General features: G+C 38.5%; 2 protein-coding genes across 2 annotated transcripts; one reads left to right on the forward strand and one right to left on the reverse strand.

Moving 5' to 3' along the window:
• The first annotated feature begins 2,959 nt into the window (after positions 1 to 2,959).
• On the forward strand, positions 2,960 to 4,946 carry LOC133732227 (phenylacetaldehyde oxime monooxygenase CYP71AN24-like). The gene is made up of 2 exons (XM_062159728.1): positions 2,960 to 3,985; positions 4,145 to 4,946. Exons 1-2 carry the CDS (start codon positions 3,053 to 3,055, stop codon positions 4,760 to 4,762), a joined length of 1,551 nt encoding a protein of 516 aa, XP_062015712.1. The 5' UTR covers positions 2,960 to 3,052; the 3' UTR covers positions 4,763 to 4,946.
• An 899-nt stretch (positions 4,947 to 5,845) lies between these two features.
• On the reverse strand, positions 5,846 to 10,635 carry LOC133728351 (mitogen-activated protein kinase 19-like). Its single transcript, XM_062155768.1, has 10 exons — positions 10,209 to 10,635; positions 9,139 to 9,547; positions 8,777 to 8,904; positions 8,570 to 8,629; positions 7,898 to 8,047; positions 7,584 to 7,739; positions 7,214 to 7,425; positions 7,022 to 7,123; positions 6,718 to 6,878; positions 5,846 to 6,405 (listed from the first exon to the last, which is right to left on the reverse strand). The coding sequence occupies exons 1-10, from the start codon at positions 10,230 to 10,232 to the stop codon at positions 5,978 to 5,980; spliced, it is 1,830 nt and encodes a 609-aa protein (XP_062011752.1). The 5' UTR covers positions 10,233 to 10,635; the 3' UTR covers positions 5,846 to 5,977.
• Between the last annotated feature and the right edge of the window lie 5,496 nt (positions 10,636 to 16,131).

Here is a 16,131-nt window from a genome sequence, read left to right on the forward strand (position 1 = left end):
GAGTAAAATGTAGGAGAATTACGTTGGGGGTACTAATTAAGGTAAATTACATGTATAAATACATAAATAATGTTTGATCTTTACGTACGAGGCTATGAACTACTTGGTTGATAACCTTGTCATTCTTAATGTTGTAATGTCCCCTTCTAGCATAGCATTAGTTACTCATGACTTCATAACAAAGCTGAACATGTCAGATTCAGTAGGGAGATACCTTGTAATCGATAAAGTAATTTGAGATTCATAACCAAAACCAATTCAGTTGGGAGATACCTTGTAATGGATAAAGTATTTGAGGTTCACAACCAAAACTTATTGATAATGGATTGAGTTGACTCAAATTCTTATAAACTCATAGACAAAGTCTCCATATTCCAAGGTGCTGTGACTTATATTCTCAATAGTAATTAGACGAAAAATGATTTGTAAATAAAAGAGAGAAAGGCTCTGGATGATTAAGGTATTGATTACATACTTTCTAAGTTTGTAACAATCAAGACAGTCATTTATTGAACGTAACGTATAGATGCACGTCTTAAAATATGGATCTTGAAATAATTCTCTCATTGTAGTGCATGTAGAGAATGATTTATATAAGATTAAGTAAACTTACTAAAATTCAGTCCTGAAGAAAAACTTTTAGAAGCTTCTCCTCGTTAGACTAGCCAGTGTAGACCCACTACTTGTTTTGTGTTGGGTAATCGCATATTTAGTTCTTTAATTAACGGTATCGGGCTTGATCTTTTACTGAGGCATCCATCCTTCTGAATTATCTAGTTTTGGCTAAATAAGACCTCCCTTTGTCTAGTACCTCTTATATTACCTTCCTTAATCCTTATAGTACGTTGGGCTGTTGGGCAGTTGATATCGACTTGATTAACTGTCCAACTTACAACGTAAAATTCTTTAAAAGGACACAATTTGTGTATACATGTAGTATGTAGACACAACTAAAACTCAACCTAGAAAGATCTGGGATACTTGAAAAGGTGCCATATATCTCTACATGGGTCTTGAGCATCTACAATTAGGCCCCAACTGTTGGGCTGTGACACCAGGCCATGCACCTCTCCCAAATACCATCAAACCAAGCAAATTCACAAACTAGAGGATTCCTGCATGAACAGCATTGCAGAAGACGTATACATATATAAGGTCAGAATTAGGAGAAAGGTGTGAAACTGAATCCTGTCCTTTTGCAGCTAATCGTCTCTAAAAGCGAGCCGAAATAATATGCTATGAATCCTCAGAATGAACTATAGAAAAGTAATTAGGCTGAATTGATTTGATTCTATTGATTGTGGTCAATATATACAGAGTTCTATTCTTGTACAACACTTAGGAGACAAAGTAAGGAAATACAACCAATTACATAAAAGCATAATCTCCCACGATTCTATCTAACTGATACACATTTACAGCTAATATACTTTCCAATACGAACGACTTAACAGGTCAGAACTCCAGATCGAAAGAGCTGGAAAAGAGTCCCAAAAAACGTTCTGCCTCGCATACACGAACCGCACTGACATGGTGCATTTTAGACTGTTAATACTTGGTTGACAATTCTACTACGTATTCGTATGGATCTTTGAGTTCATTTCATTTGTTCTCAGGCAAAACCAAAGGCACGCAGTTCGGTTCTGTTGTTTTTTCTTCTGTTTGTAGTGTACGTATGAGCCAAGGAATAATTACAGCTGCGCATGTATTAGGTGGCGAACAGTGGCGGATCTAGGATTCGAAAATAGGGAGGGCTACATATTTATGTGTCCCTTTGGGCGAAGGCCAAAATTTTTTTTTTTAGTACAATTATGCACAGGTGTGCGAATGCAAGAGTGAGGAGATGAAACCTGAGAGTTTAAGTGTTCAAAGATTGAATTTAGTCCGTAATTTAGGCCTTTTGTGAAGAAGAAGAACAAGAAGAATGAGAATTTGTGATGGACAGAGAGAATAGGAGAGCCAGAGAGGAGTTTGACTTCGATAATTTGAGAGTTCGGGTGGGCTTCATTAAACAAACATACATATAAACAAAAAATATACATCATATATATAGGTTTTTTTTCCAATCCAAAAGTTTGTTATGAATATAAAGCCATGGATAGGACGAAATAGCTAGCAAATAAACCCAAGCCCAATCTGCAAAGTTAACTCTATAAACTTGAACTGATTACTCGGCATTCGAATGAGGCCAAGCTCCTCGCCGAGATACTGAGATAGCACAATAATTGATAAAATGATAAGTATTGAAATCAATTAAACCCACAATAATTGCACAGCAGAAAGAAGACCCACTAATCGACCTTGATAAGTTTTGAAATCAATTAAAGCCACTTACCCACATCAATTAAAGTATACATCTAATTTTTTTTTGAAGCCTAAAAATCTCGGACGGGCTCTAGCCCGCCCAAGCCACTACCTAGATCCGCCCCTGGTGGCGAAGCTGCAATTTGGTTCTCCCAGGAGATAAGCCCTCAGCATTATTTGTACATTTTAGGTGCTTCCTGCGTTATTGTTCTTCGGTCAGAACCTAGATAATTTGCTGAAAGCAGCAGCTTAGTGCAAAGTTAAATATAATGGGACCCATAATTTGATTGCCTTTCAATATAAATCAAGAGCAAAAAGATTTTCTCTTGACTTTTTATTCTTTTATTAATTGGTTTAATAATCTAATATCAATTATTATCAACTTTTCTTCAATCATAACTTATTTTCAACTGTAGGATATGATATAATAGTAATTGAACTCAATGTCGACGCAATGTGAATTATGGGGTCAAAGGGAGAAAAATGTGTATGGCACTGTGAAATATGGTCATCATGTAGCTAGCATGACGATCCATATAAGTTTTGGGCTATCGAGAAATTAAGCAGAATATATTTTTGGCAATTTTGTATTATTAAAAAAAAAAGTTAACTATAAATATCAAGGGCTGAGGTTATCTTATAAGTATTGGGTTACTTACACCGTCGATGCATACAAGAATTTACAACCTATAAATCTCAACACAACTTCTTTAAGAAGGATCCAGATTTCAAGTGGTGCCCAAAAGATATGGCAATGGCTCTATTACCATGTTTGAATCAACTGGGGCAAGAGCTACAAAGGATCACCACTCCCTTCAATCTTTTCTTGGTTTCTCTCCTCTCGCTTTCCATATTCATTTTGTTTTCATTTTCCGGATCAGGTTCGAAACTCAAGTTACCGCCATCTCCAACAAGGTTACCACTAATTGGAAACCTCCACCAGCTAGGCACACTCCCGCACCGCTCTCTTGGCAATCTGTCTAAGAAGTATGGCCCTCTAATGCTACTTCACTTGGGCATAGTTCCAACACTAGTAGTTTCATCAGCAGAAATGGCCAAGGAAGTCATGAAGACCCATGATACTGTTTTCTCCAGCCGTCCCAAAACTACAGCTGCAAACATATTAGTCTATGGATGCCACGACATCGGCTTTGCTCCTTATGGGGAGTACTGGAGACAAGTTCGGAAACTTTGTGTTCTTGAACTTCTCAGCCTCAAAAGGGTGCAACAATTTCAGTATGCAAGAGAAGAAGAAATTGGGGAGTTGGTAAACAGGATAAGAAAAGCGTGCCTCGGCCAGTCTCCTATTAATCTAAGTGAGATGCTGATAAAAGCCTCCAACAACATAGTGTCTAGGTGCGTTCTTGGACAGAATTTTATAGAAGAAAATGGAAATTGGTTTGGAGAGTTGTCAAGAACGTTGATGGCTCAACTAATGGTTTTCAGCTTCGGAGATTTCTTCCCTTCTTTGAGATGGATTGACAGTCTTAGAGGACTAACTGCGCGGTTGAATAAAACCTTTGTCGAAGTAGATGGATTCCTTGATCAGTTAATTGAAAAGCATAAGACAGCAAATGGAGAAGTTGATTCCAAGGACTTTGTGGATATTCTCCTCCAGCTTCAAAAGGATAGCATCCTTGACTTCGAGCTTACTCGAGACAACCTGAAAGCCATCCTAGTGGTCTGTCTCTCCTTCCCTCAACATTTTTGTATATACTCATTGTCATCTTTATTATTAGGATTAATTATTCTTCTTAAGGTAATAAGGGGAGTTCATTTTCTTATTGTTAGTTTTTTTTTTTTTTCTCTCCACATTTGGTAAATTTGGCATCTTTTATAGGACATGCTCATTGGGGGAAGTGATACTAGTTCAACCGCGTTGGAATGGTTAATGGCAGAGCTGGTGAGAAATCCAAATGTAATGGCCAAAGTCCAAGAAGAAGTTAGACGGGTGGTGGGAAAAAAGGCAAGGGTGGATGTGAGTGATATCGAACAAATGGACTACCTAAAATGTGTCATCAAAGAAGCTCTAAGACTACATCCTCCAGCTCCTCTTTTAATTCCTAGAGAAACAATTGCAGGTGTGGAATTGGGAGGTTACTATATCCCTGCGAAAACAAGAGTGTTTGTGAATGCATTTGCAATCCAAAGGGACCCTGAATTCTGGGACAGACCAGAGGAGTTCCTTCCGGAACGATTTGAGGGCAACTCAGTTGATTTCAGAGGCCAGGACTTCCAGTTCATCGCATTTGGTGGTGGGAGAAGGGGGTGTCCTGGAGTGACCTTTGCGGTTGCTGCAGCTGAATACGAGCTTGCAAACCTTCTTTATTGGTTTGATTGGAAATTGCCTAGTAGTGGTAGTGCATTGGCCGAGACCTTGGACATGACTGAAGTTTACGGTCTCACTGTCCATAAAAAAGCTCCTCTTCATGTCGTGCCATTATTGTACTCCCCTTGATCCTCCATTCATAGGTCTTATGCTTTATATATGCTCTTAATGACTTAATCTACTAGTTCATTGTCCTACCTTTTTATTCTGTGTTTTCAGTAATCAGCTGTAATCACAATACTTGTGTAAATCCTCGTTTGTGTTTTCAGTAATCAGTAATCACAAGTTGTTTCTATAGTTTGTATTGATAAAATACTGCCTATTTTAAACTCATAGGCCCCCCATTTTTCCCATATGGAATGTATATATTCTCAACACGCCCCCGCAGTGTGGCGAATTTTCAAGCCATACACGTGAACAATTTTGGGTGATGTGGAACTTGTGTGCTTGTGTGGCCGTGAGGCATGCACACGTAGGTAACCCGCTCTGATACCATGATAAAATAATCTGGGATTCACATCCAAAACCAATTGACAATGGATAGAGTGGCCCAAACCCTTATAAACTCATAGGCAATGTCCCATTTTTCCCATGTGGGATATATATATTCTCAACACAACAATGAAGCAAACAAAGTGTTTACAAGTCAACATGATCAAGAATTAGGAAATGGTGTTGGCAAAGTAAATGGGTTATGCAAAAGCAGCTAATGCACCTACTACCCAGATTTTCTTGAAATTAAAAATTGTAATGCACCACTGCTAAAGCAGCTAATGTTGTCATCTTCAGCCACCACTGCTATTGATAAAATACTTGTGTGACAATCTATTGATAACCTTACATAACTACATTTAAATAAGAATCTAAATTTGATATTAGTTTTCGATTCTTAAATAGTGACCGAAAAATAACCATGACAGTATATAAAACTTCGCACACATATGAAGGACTTGACCGATTAAATGGGTTATGCAAAATACTTGATAAAATACTGCCTATTGATAAAATCCTCGTTGGCAAAGTAAATGGGTTAAGCAAAAGCAGCTAATGCACCTACTGCATATTTTAAAAATTGTGCATATGCTTAAAACTAACAACAATTCACCATAAACAATTTTCATCTCATCAGCATAATTTAATGCAGGCGCAAGTGCACATATGGACGCAGATAATAGATGTGATATCACTGATGTGTATAGGATCTGCCAGGGCTTCTGAAAATTAGAACTTTTTATTAATATCCAATACTATAATTACAAAGGTAATTGGAAAGAAAAAATAGCTAATGATACAATTACTCCTCCCTCCTCAATTCTAACACTGAATAATCCCACTTAAACCCACCTAAGACAATCCATAGTGAACAGCTCCTGTGTTCCTGTGAGCAGCTACAGCTACAGCTGCGGCACCAACAGGACCAAACTGTGACTGCGCATGCAGCAGCTTTGTATCTATTGCATTTAGTTGATCTACCTTGGTGGATGGCGGGTGGTATGGGTTGGTGTTGACATCGATGGCCATGCCCGGAATAGGTTTTGACACCAAGTTACGTTGTTCAAGATGGGGTTGCAGTTTAGCATGTGCTGCGTCCCTCTTCATCTCCAACAGGGACTTTTCTTGACCGGCAGTATGAGTTCTGAAGAAGCAGTGTGGAGAGATAGACTGCTGAGGAAGAACTGCGTTTCTGTAGAACGTCCTTGGATTGTGGGTTTCCTTGCCATTTCTGCCATTCTCATGTGGAAGAACCGGTCCGACAACTCGTCCAGGTTTTGCTGTGTATGGCAAAGTAATCAACATTGATACAACAGAAAGAAAACAACACAAAACAAAACATTCTGCCGGAACAAGACTAGTAAATCAAACTAAACCCTTAGTAATGTCATCTGTTCCTCTGAAACTTGAGTCCAGATCATGCATCTTAAGGTTATTATGAAGCATATTCTACATCAGAGCAACTAGGAGAGATGTAGAAAAATATAAACTCGGTCAATTCTAGTTTGAAGTGCCATAAGTAACTAGATATAATTGAGACTTCATTGCATCTGCATAGTTATGCTAAAAAGAGAAAAAATGCAGTAGAGTACCTGCTGGCACCCTTGGTGGAGGACGTGAGGCCTTTGATGGATTCCCATTAATAGTGTCTGTTACTTTAAGACAGTTAGAAGCCTCTTCTGTCTGCCGGTTCTCATACGAGAGCAAATTTGGTTGTGCAATAGGGGGTATTGTACTTGAGTGAACAGTAGATCTGCAAACATGGATTACTGTTGGTAATGCATCCAAAAGAATATTGTAAAGCAACGGAAACCTTGTAGATACAATTTTTCTCTCCATGGCAGCAGAATGTTACAATATTGAACAAAATTGATATAAGCTTGCAAATACCCCTACCGTGGAAGGGAGACATGCTTCCTCTCTGGAGGAATGACCGGTCCACTTTTACCACCATGTTCCTCGAGATAAGCAAACTGCTTTCTGAATTGACCTATAGCACTGCAATTGATAAATATAGATTATCAAATGGAAACAGAAAAATCTATTTGAAACAATATAGTGATAAAATTAGTAAGATGCAATTTTAACCTTGGATACAAAAAGCTTGTGCCTTCAGTTCCGTTCATGTAATCCTTAAGTAGTTGTGGATGGTATTCGAGTATTTCCCGGTAAATTAGTTCCCTAATGTCCTCCTTAATCACTCTTCGCCTTTCAAATTCAAATTCCAGCTTTGAAATAGGCTGACAAGAAAGCTCTCTCTCGACTCTAGCCAGACCCTTGAAGTACGGATCCGCCAATGCCTATAAAATATAAAATATATAAATAAATAAAAGGTTTCAGTCCAACTGTATTAGCAAAGCAAAGAAGAAGGCTCTACAAATCTACTTGATAGTGTTGCTAGATGCATCGCGAGGAAATACGCATTTTCTGACAACAATCAATCAGAGAAATCACAGACCTCCTCTGCAGTCGGTCGATCCTTTGGGTCAAAGGCCAGTAGCCTTTGCAATAGGCGGAGTGCTAAAGGATCTGCCTTGGGAAATTTTTGTGTAAATGACACAGGATGCTTTTTCCGCATCTCTGTCAAGTATTTCCTTGCCTTCTCATTTCGAACCTGAATGCATAAAAAATACTCATAACATCAAATAAATAAATAAAAAAACTAACAACAATAAAGCATAGTACAGATGTAATGTGTGAAATATATACAATAAACACACACACACGTGTGTGGAGAGAGAGAGAGAGAGAGAGAGAGAGTATGGCTCATACTCCAGAGATGGTCTCTAGTGTAGGCGTTCCAAGGAGGTCGGTAATCAAATCTAATTGATGAACAACACTTTTACCGGGAAACAATGGCTTCCCTGTCAAAACCTCTGCAAATATGCAGCCAATACTCCATATATCAATGGCCGGTGTATACTGCACAAAAGATGCAAACTAAAATCAGACCCTCGCAGCAGAATCAAAAGTTGACAAAGCACTTAAACCACTCCAGAGAAACGGATATAACCTGACACAATTACCTGAATGACAGATATTTCAACTTCCAGGAGAATTCAATAGTCCTCCCTGAACAAGAATTATTATAATCTAGCATTACTGCTTACTATAAAGCACTTAGAAGGCATTCCAGAGAGAAATAAATGCATAATCTTCTTGACTATGTCAAGCCAAGTGTTTCGCCAGTCTGTATTTGCCTATTTGGCCTCTAAGTTTCTTATTAAATTTGCTCCTTCTTCTTTGAGAGTAGACTCATTTTTAAAGATAGAAGATAAGTGTGCATAGGGCATGCTATATGAAACTGTCTTAACCGACAGAATGATTAACAGAAAACCATACTACATCATGCTCTAACCAAAATTAAAGTCCAACGAAAACATAGTGATCTTATTACATTGCCATTTGATATGAACAAAATTCAACGATGGTAGTAAGCCATACCTTGGAAAAGAATGATCCACATAGTTCCGGAGCTCTGTACCATCGTGTAGCAACATAATCCTGCAAGTGTATCAAAAGTAAACCAGAGATTACATAATCAAGTAATTTGCCACAATTAGACAAGTGACTGTTTGGACCTTTTTCTTTCTTTTTTAGCAAAATACAAAATTCTGTAGACAAATTCAAATTTCAAATAAAACTACTTACTGTCCAAAATATTGTAGTTGGGGTATCATTAAAGGCAACTCTTGCTAGTCCAAAATCACAAACTTTAAGCTTGCAATTTGCATTGGCCAATATGTTTTTTGGCTTAAGATCTCGATGATACACATTTGCTGCAACCAAACATCTTCGAATCAGGTCATAGTTCGTAAAATACTCCTGAATATCACCCCACCCCATTCCCTTTGCTTAAGTAAAGAAATCGCGAAAATTATATATTGGGCTTTCACCACTCTTTTGATGAAAAAAAAAATACACAATGATTGACCAATTTTGTAGTTCCACTCATAATTTATGAAATTGAACAATTTAAGGAAAGGCCCAAATAAAGAAAACGAGACAGTCACCTGTATGCATATATTTCAATGCACGTAACATCTGGTAAAGAAAGAACTGATGATGTTCGCGGGTCAAGTCATCATTAGCCTTGATAACTTGGTGAAGGTCTGACTCCATCAGCTCAAAAACAACATAAATATCTTTGAACTCCCTCTTTGAAGGTGGTAACATGATGCGCTTAATTTCAACAATATCAGGATGTCTTAAAAGCCTAAGCAACTTAACTTCTCGCAAAATCCTAATCGCATCAGAGATGTGCTCAAATATATCATGAATTTTCTTTATGGCAACTTTCTCCCCAGTATGTGTGTCAATAGCCGCACAAACCACCCCATAACTTCCCTTCCCTATGACTTCCAGAATCTTGTATCTATTAGCATCCCCATACTCGGTGAAAAATTCCATCTCCTTCAGGTCCTGAAAAAATAGCAAGGAGTACATCAAAATTCATGCATGTTGAGATCTTTGTTCTTTTTTTGGCTAAGCATGTGGCGATCTTGTTAGACATTGTAAAAACCAAACCAGTTGCAACTTCTTAACATTATAAGTCCTATAGAACACTGTCTACAAAGCAATTTTTATGAACCAAATCTAACGACTGACCAGAAAGCACCAATTCGTTTTCTAACAAGCCCTCTTTCCACAGGTGCATGGTTTAATATGCTTATCTCAGTCCATGATGCATTATCAAGACATCCACTTTCAAAACCATAAAATCAAATAGCTCTCGAGAAAATTATTGCAAAGAGGAGAATGGAATCGGGTGCTAGAATAAAAGCGACACAGACAAACAACATGCTCTGGTGGAGCATCAAAACACTTCTTTTTCTTTTCATATGGAAAGAAAAAGATGCACACATTGCCGCATCAAACATTCAAAACAGAACAACGAGAAGACCGAAAATGGAAACACACCCAAAAGGAATGCCACCCCAGAAAACAAAGACCTTACAAATATGGAGGACAACGAGAATGTTACACAATGAAATGTTCAAAATACCCAAATTCTTTAACAACCCCCCAATTCAAAAACGCCAAGAAATTCAAAACACAAAGAGAAAGAGAGAGAGAAAGAGACCTTCTTTGGGTGATTGGTATGCATCTTCTTCTTCTTCTTGTTATGAGAAATTAAACAAAACCCAAGCTCAAGAGAAGACGACGACGTATAAAGATCAAAGCTTTAGAAGAAGAAGAAGAATACTAAACTACCCACATTCGCTCAGGGGAGACCTTGAAACCCTAATCCAAACCTCCTCTCTCAAATCCAAATCCGCAGCCCAATTTCCCAGATCCCCCCAGCAATCCCCAAATTCAAAAGAGGCAAAATTGAAATTGAAGGGCTGCCAATTTTGAAAAAGTCAAACCCTAGGATTGTTTTTTTCGAAATTTGAAAACCCAACGATCTCTTCGGGAAAGAGAGAGACCGGTTGGGGTGGTCGGATCGAAGAAAATGAGAGAGAGAGAGAGAGAGTTGGTCGTCGTCGTCGTCGTCTTCTTCTTTTATTTTAAAATGTGATCGTTTCGTTTTCGTTAAGCGGATATTTATATTTTATTTTAATATTTTATTATCCAAATATTACTTTTTTTGTCTTAATATTATGTACGGCGGTCGTATGTGTAAGTGCTGAGATGAAACATATGCCTCTTTTGGTGAAATTTTCATTTATTAAGTAATTTTTGGATTTTTTTTCCTTTCTTACCATGATCTTCTCTTTCTAAATAAGGATAAGAATAACGCCAAATTAATAGCTAATTGAAAAAAGTATGACTATGTATAAAATTATAAATGAAGATGGATGTCGTGAACTTCACAAAGAGTGTTCTCTTAAATAATTAATGGATAATTATTTATCAATACAGAGTATTTAGCTATTAAATGTCACCTAACAAAATTGAGAAGTCTCTTCTGTGATAAAATAAAACCTTTAGAGAAATCCTATTACATACGTTGAGTTTTTCTTCGTGCAATCTTAGCTGACATCACAATTTTTCTAAATATCTTCAAGCAAGGTGATCCCTTTTGTAAATTAGTTGGAGCATATACAAGTCAAAAGCATACTTATTTATGATAAATCAAATAATTGCGTAAGGCTTTTTATATTGAGACCTCCGTATTTACTCACTTGACCTCTTATAAGGCTTCAATATAATTTGTTGCTTTTAACATTATACTTTGCCATCATTATTGTAATAAAGTACAAGTAGCTACTACATATAATGTGATAAAAAAAATATTACAGGATGTGATTGAGAATCCAAGTTTCTACTAACCCGATACCAAATACATCTAATTTCTTATCCCTAGAATGTTATAACATGTAAGCATGTAAGCAATGTTTAATAATTTGAGCCGGTGAGCTGTGACATGTTGGTAAATTATAATTCCAACACTGTAAAGATCAGAAGTTTAATTCTCACTGACATATGTAAGAATTGGGTGAGCTAAGGGGTTTTTTTTTTTTTTTAATGTTTAATAATTTGACAACAAAAAACAATGTTCAGTAACTCTGTATTACGTATTATAGGTCGACATTGTGATGACAAGACTCGAGAGCTTCTCATTCTTGTTCTTGTTATGAAAAGTGAAAACTTGTTAGAGGCAGGAATTACAAGATTTTATGACTGCGTTATTAAGTGACATATTCAATTCTTGGTAGTCATTATTACTTTATATATAGTCGGTTACGTAAAAAGTAAAGGATAGGGTGATGATGATTGAGGTGGGTTGCCAAAGATGAACTCAATTTGAGAAATACAATTTTAATTAGATTAGCTTGTGTGCAAGTTGCCAAATTGCCCACTACAATTAGTTGACCATTTTCCAACCAACAGAAGAAATTTGACGGTGCAGCTGATACATATATTGGTCCATTTTTCGAAGCTTACTTTTGAGCATGTAGGACAAAAAGAGGGAGGCCATGATTTCAGCTAGCTATGTCAGTGTCATGACCCAAATCAGCAAAAACATCTGCAACAAAGTTCGTCTCACGTCAATCTTCTTCAATAGATCTTCATTACCAATTAACAATATAACTCAATTATCAGAAGCGCTCAATGTTTAAGTTTTGCTTAAAAAATTATCCTTGTAAAAACTTAGTCCGGTTAGAGATTGTTTGTCATTTAATTTATAGACAAATACAATTCATCAATAAGGTTTAAAGTTTAAACGAGGAATATGGAAGTCTAATGGCTAAATTCTCTTCAATTTGGATAATGTTATAGAGAAACTGAAATTGAGAGGAAATCGCTGTGTATTCTCATTGATAATAGGGGCCTTTTTATATAGAGGATTACAATGCATAGAGTCTGAATCATACAAGGAAATATAATCTCTAGATTCTTCTAATTACCCTATTACCACTAGGTCAAGTAACCTAGAGTTTGGGGGCCAAACAAAAATTAGGGTTTTACTTGAACACTCCCCTTTGTGTTGCCCAAACGAGGTGTTTCCCTCGTTGCCTCGCTAAAAACATTGCCGAGTAACAAAAACTCAGTGGGACAAAAATAACCTCGGTCGAAGGGGAAAAAGAGCACAACACACCCTTCACGTTTCGAGACCATACATGTAGACATCTCCCCATGATGTCTGCATCTCCCCCTGACGACTATGGTCATGGGAGTTCGGATAACTTCCGCAAATGATGATACCAACATGTTTCTCGAATGTGGAATTTAGGCAATGACTTAGTAAGAAAGTCTGCCACACTGTCCTCAGATTGAACCTAGTTCACTTTGATCTTGAGGAGAGTCTGTTGTTGCTGATTGTCCTTGGTGTTGTCTCTTTTGATGTAGTTTTGCTTCATTTGTGTAGGCTCATCTGTGGTAGACTTCAAACCACAACTTTTCGAACATGCGTAATTATGGATCCAATCCATATACATTCACGAACCACAATAATCTCTGCATTGTTCGAAGATATAGCGACTAAGGTCTATTTCTGTAGACCTCCAAGATATCACTGTCTTTACCCATGGTGAACACTTAACCAGTTTGGGAATGACCATTGTGTGGGTCAGAAAGATACCCAATATCAGCAAAACCTTCCAAAACACATGTTGTTTTGGGATGGGGATAGTGGACGCAGGCCAGTGTTGGCGGCATTCCTGGTGTGTGATGGGTCCGAATCCATCATCTTTCTATAGGGATAGAACAAGCCTATATCAGTCGTACATCTAGTATCGAAAGATATCTTTTACACCAATCCAATGACGTCGCGTTGGCGCAGAGCTATACCTTAGCTAACCAAATGATCGAGATGTCCAGTCTTGTGCATTGAGCTAAGTACAATAATGCGCCTATTGTACTTAACTAGGGCATTTCTTCCCCTAGCGCATCTTCGTCATCATCCTTCGAACGAAGATGATCATTTTCAGGATCAAGACTACGAATGATCATGGGGGTGCTTGAAGGCTTGACTTTGTCAAAATGTCTAAGCATCTATCAACACGATACTCAAGTTCCAAACCGAGACATAATCGTGTTCTCCCATAATCCTTCATCTCAAAATCATATTTCAAGTGTTCAGCGGTTTCTCTTAACTCTTTAAGGGCTTCTAATGAAGATCATGTCCAACATGAACCGCGATAGAATCCGAAACTTGTTATGGAAACTCGCGGGCATATCCCTTCCTAATCAAGTAGTGACTTTAGTGAGCGTTTCAACCTTATTGCAAACGCACTCTGAGGTCTAGAGCCACTTGACTTGGGTAAATGAAGTCCACCATGAACCTTCATGTATATTTCGTATCTAGATCCCCATAGAGATACGTGTTGACCACATTTGTAAGCTGCATGATCAGTTATTCGAAAACTACCAAACTGACAGGGTAATGGAGTGCAATGACATCCATTACGAGAGAATCTGTCTCATCGTAGTCGGTTCCAGGGCGTTTTGTGAGAAGCCTTGCGCTATAAGGCGAGATTGCCATATCTTTTTCTCATCACGCTTTCTAACGAAGACCCATTAGTCAATAGGTTTTATGTTAGGAGGTGTTGGTATCACTGGTTCAAAAACCTTCCTCTTCGTTAGAGAATCCAACTTAACCTGGATCGCATCTTTCCATTTAGGCCAAATTTCTCTACGTTGGCATTCATTCATCAACGGAGCGTGGTTCGATATCATCAGACTCAACAAACTCATGCACAATGAAATGCGCAACTACATCATCAATTATGATGGAGTTTCTATCTCACGTCTCATGTACACTAGTGTAATTTTCATAGAGCTCTATATTTTCAGGAATAGGTTCTGACGTCAAGGCGTCCCCCAACGATAACCATAACCCGGAAGATTCTCATGAGACGGATTTTGAGTCTTGATGATCAAAGGATTGGAATGTGTCAAAGTATCCTTCGAACTCACGGGCCTCCCACGCATCCTAGCTGGGGTCATGGCCTATAACGCCAGAGTGCCACTCTCTTTGGCGTTGGCGCCATGCCTACCTCCATGTAGGGTGGCACTACGTCCTCTCGTAGGGACGTACTTCCTTTTGACTTTGCAGCAGATGTGTGATCTAGTCACTTTAGTAGGGATCGAGATGAGACATAGTGGGGACAGACCACGACAATTCATGTCGTTCCTGCTGAACATCTGTGTTCTTATCTCCCCCTAACGACGGGAAGACTGTCTCATCAAAGTGACAACTCGCAAATCTAACGGTAAGGAGATCGCCTGCAAGGGCATTAAGTGGGGGACGATTGTTGGAGTCTCAAATCCAACTGAGTTACCTATTTGTCTGTAAGGACCCATCATAGAGCGCTGTGGTGGCGCAATTGGCACATAAATGGCACACTCAAATATGCGTAAGTACGATATTTGTACCCAGTCACTAGCTGTAACGCAGAGGTAGATTGAGTGGCAGTGGGTCGTAGACGAATTAGCATAGCTGCATGCGATATTGCATCACCCCAAGCGGATATAAGGAGATTGGTGCGCATTACCAATGTCCTGACTACCATCGTAGTCATTTCCGCGAGACCATTTGGGTGTGTTAATAAGAATATGATGTCCAACATCAGTCCCAATGCAATAACCATCGAAAGTCTTCGATGTAAACTCTCTAGCATTGGCAAGTCCATTTGACTGAATAGGATGATTCGGGGAGTGAGCCCGTTGTCATATGATATGTGCTAGGAGTGTATTATACGCAGCATTTATAGGTGAACAATGGCACAACACGTGACCAACGTGTTTGCGTGTCAACCAACATCATGAGATATTTAAATGTCCGCAAGTTGGTTGAATCAGTCCACAGAATCCCCACAGACTTTATGTAAGAACAGAATGAGTATGTTTATCTCCTTTGCATATCACTGTCTCAGTCCTAATTTCCCTAAGGAACGGGCTTTGTAAACGAGCGAGAGGTTTTATAAGCAACCAATGAGGATTGTGGTTGGGCCTGAGTGTTTGAAACGCTATTTGAAATGCTATTTGAAGCAAGTTGGTGATTGCAGCATCACCTAGGGCACCATCACCATGATGGACACCATCCATGGCGTTTATGGATAGGGAATGTGCCAGCCCTAGGTTGGTAGTGGACTGCGGTGGCGCCAGAGGCAGCAGCGGCGGTCACACTTAGTCCAGGAATCAACCTTTGATTCATGCTTCATTTCGCTCGAGAGAATTGATGTCCGTGTGAAATCTTTAGTAGACGGACCATCATATCATGACTAAAATGATCTATCCTGTAGTGACAAAGCCAATATGTGTCTAAATCCAAGAGATCTTCTCTCATATATTTATTGGATTTAATAGCTCGGATAGTGACATAGAGTCCACTAGAGAGACACATAAACTTCTCTAAGATGCACATTTGTTCGCAATCATTAGAGGTATTGCAAAGGAACTCATTTCCGCTCTCTACATGCGTTTTCGCATGGAATCCGTTGGTTATTCATAGGTGCGATTTGCCCTAGGAGCGTAGAGGATTTTTGTGACAATAATCAAAGTGCCATTTGGCAAGGGGAACTTGAGCTATTCCATGTCCTTGAATTAATACTGAT

The sequence above is a fragment of the Rosa rugosa genome, chromosome 2, assembly GCF_958449725.1.
Source record: "Rosa rugosa chromosome 2, drRosRugo1.1, whole genome shotgun sequence".
Lineage (NCBI taxonomy): Eukaryota > Viridiplantae > Streptophyta > Magnoliopsida > Rosales > Rosaceae > Rosa > Rosa rugosa.

Bases quoted from the DNA above. Each gene is read 5' to 3' on its own strand.
- LOC133732227 (XM_062159728.1), top strand. From the start codon at position 3,053: ATGGCAATGGCTCTATTACCATGTTTGAATCAACTGGGGCAAGAGCTA. The intron at 3,986-4,144 runs GTCTGTCTCTCC...CATCTTTTATAG, and splicing joins ACCTGAAAGCCATCCTAGTG to GACATGCTCATTGGGGGAAG.
- LOC133728351 (XM_062155768.1), bottom strand. From the start codon at position 10,232: ATGCATACCAATCACCCAAAGAAG. The intron at 9,548-10,208 runs GTCTCTTTCTCT...CTATTTTTTCAG, and splicing joins ATACCAATCACCCAAAGAAG to GACCTGAAGGAGATGGAATT. The intron at 7,426-7,583 runs GTCTGTGATTTC...TATATTTTATAG, and splicing joins ATCGACCGACTGCAGAGGAG to GCATTGGCGGATCCGTACTT.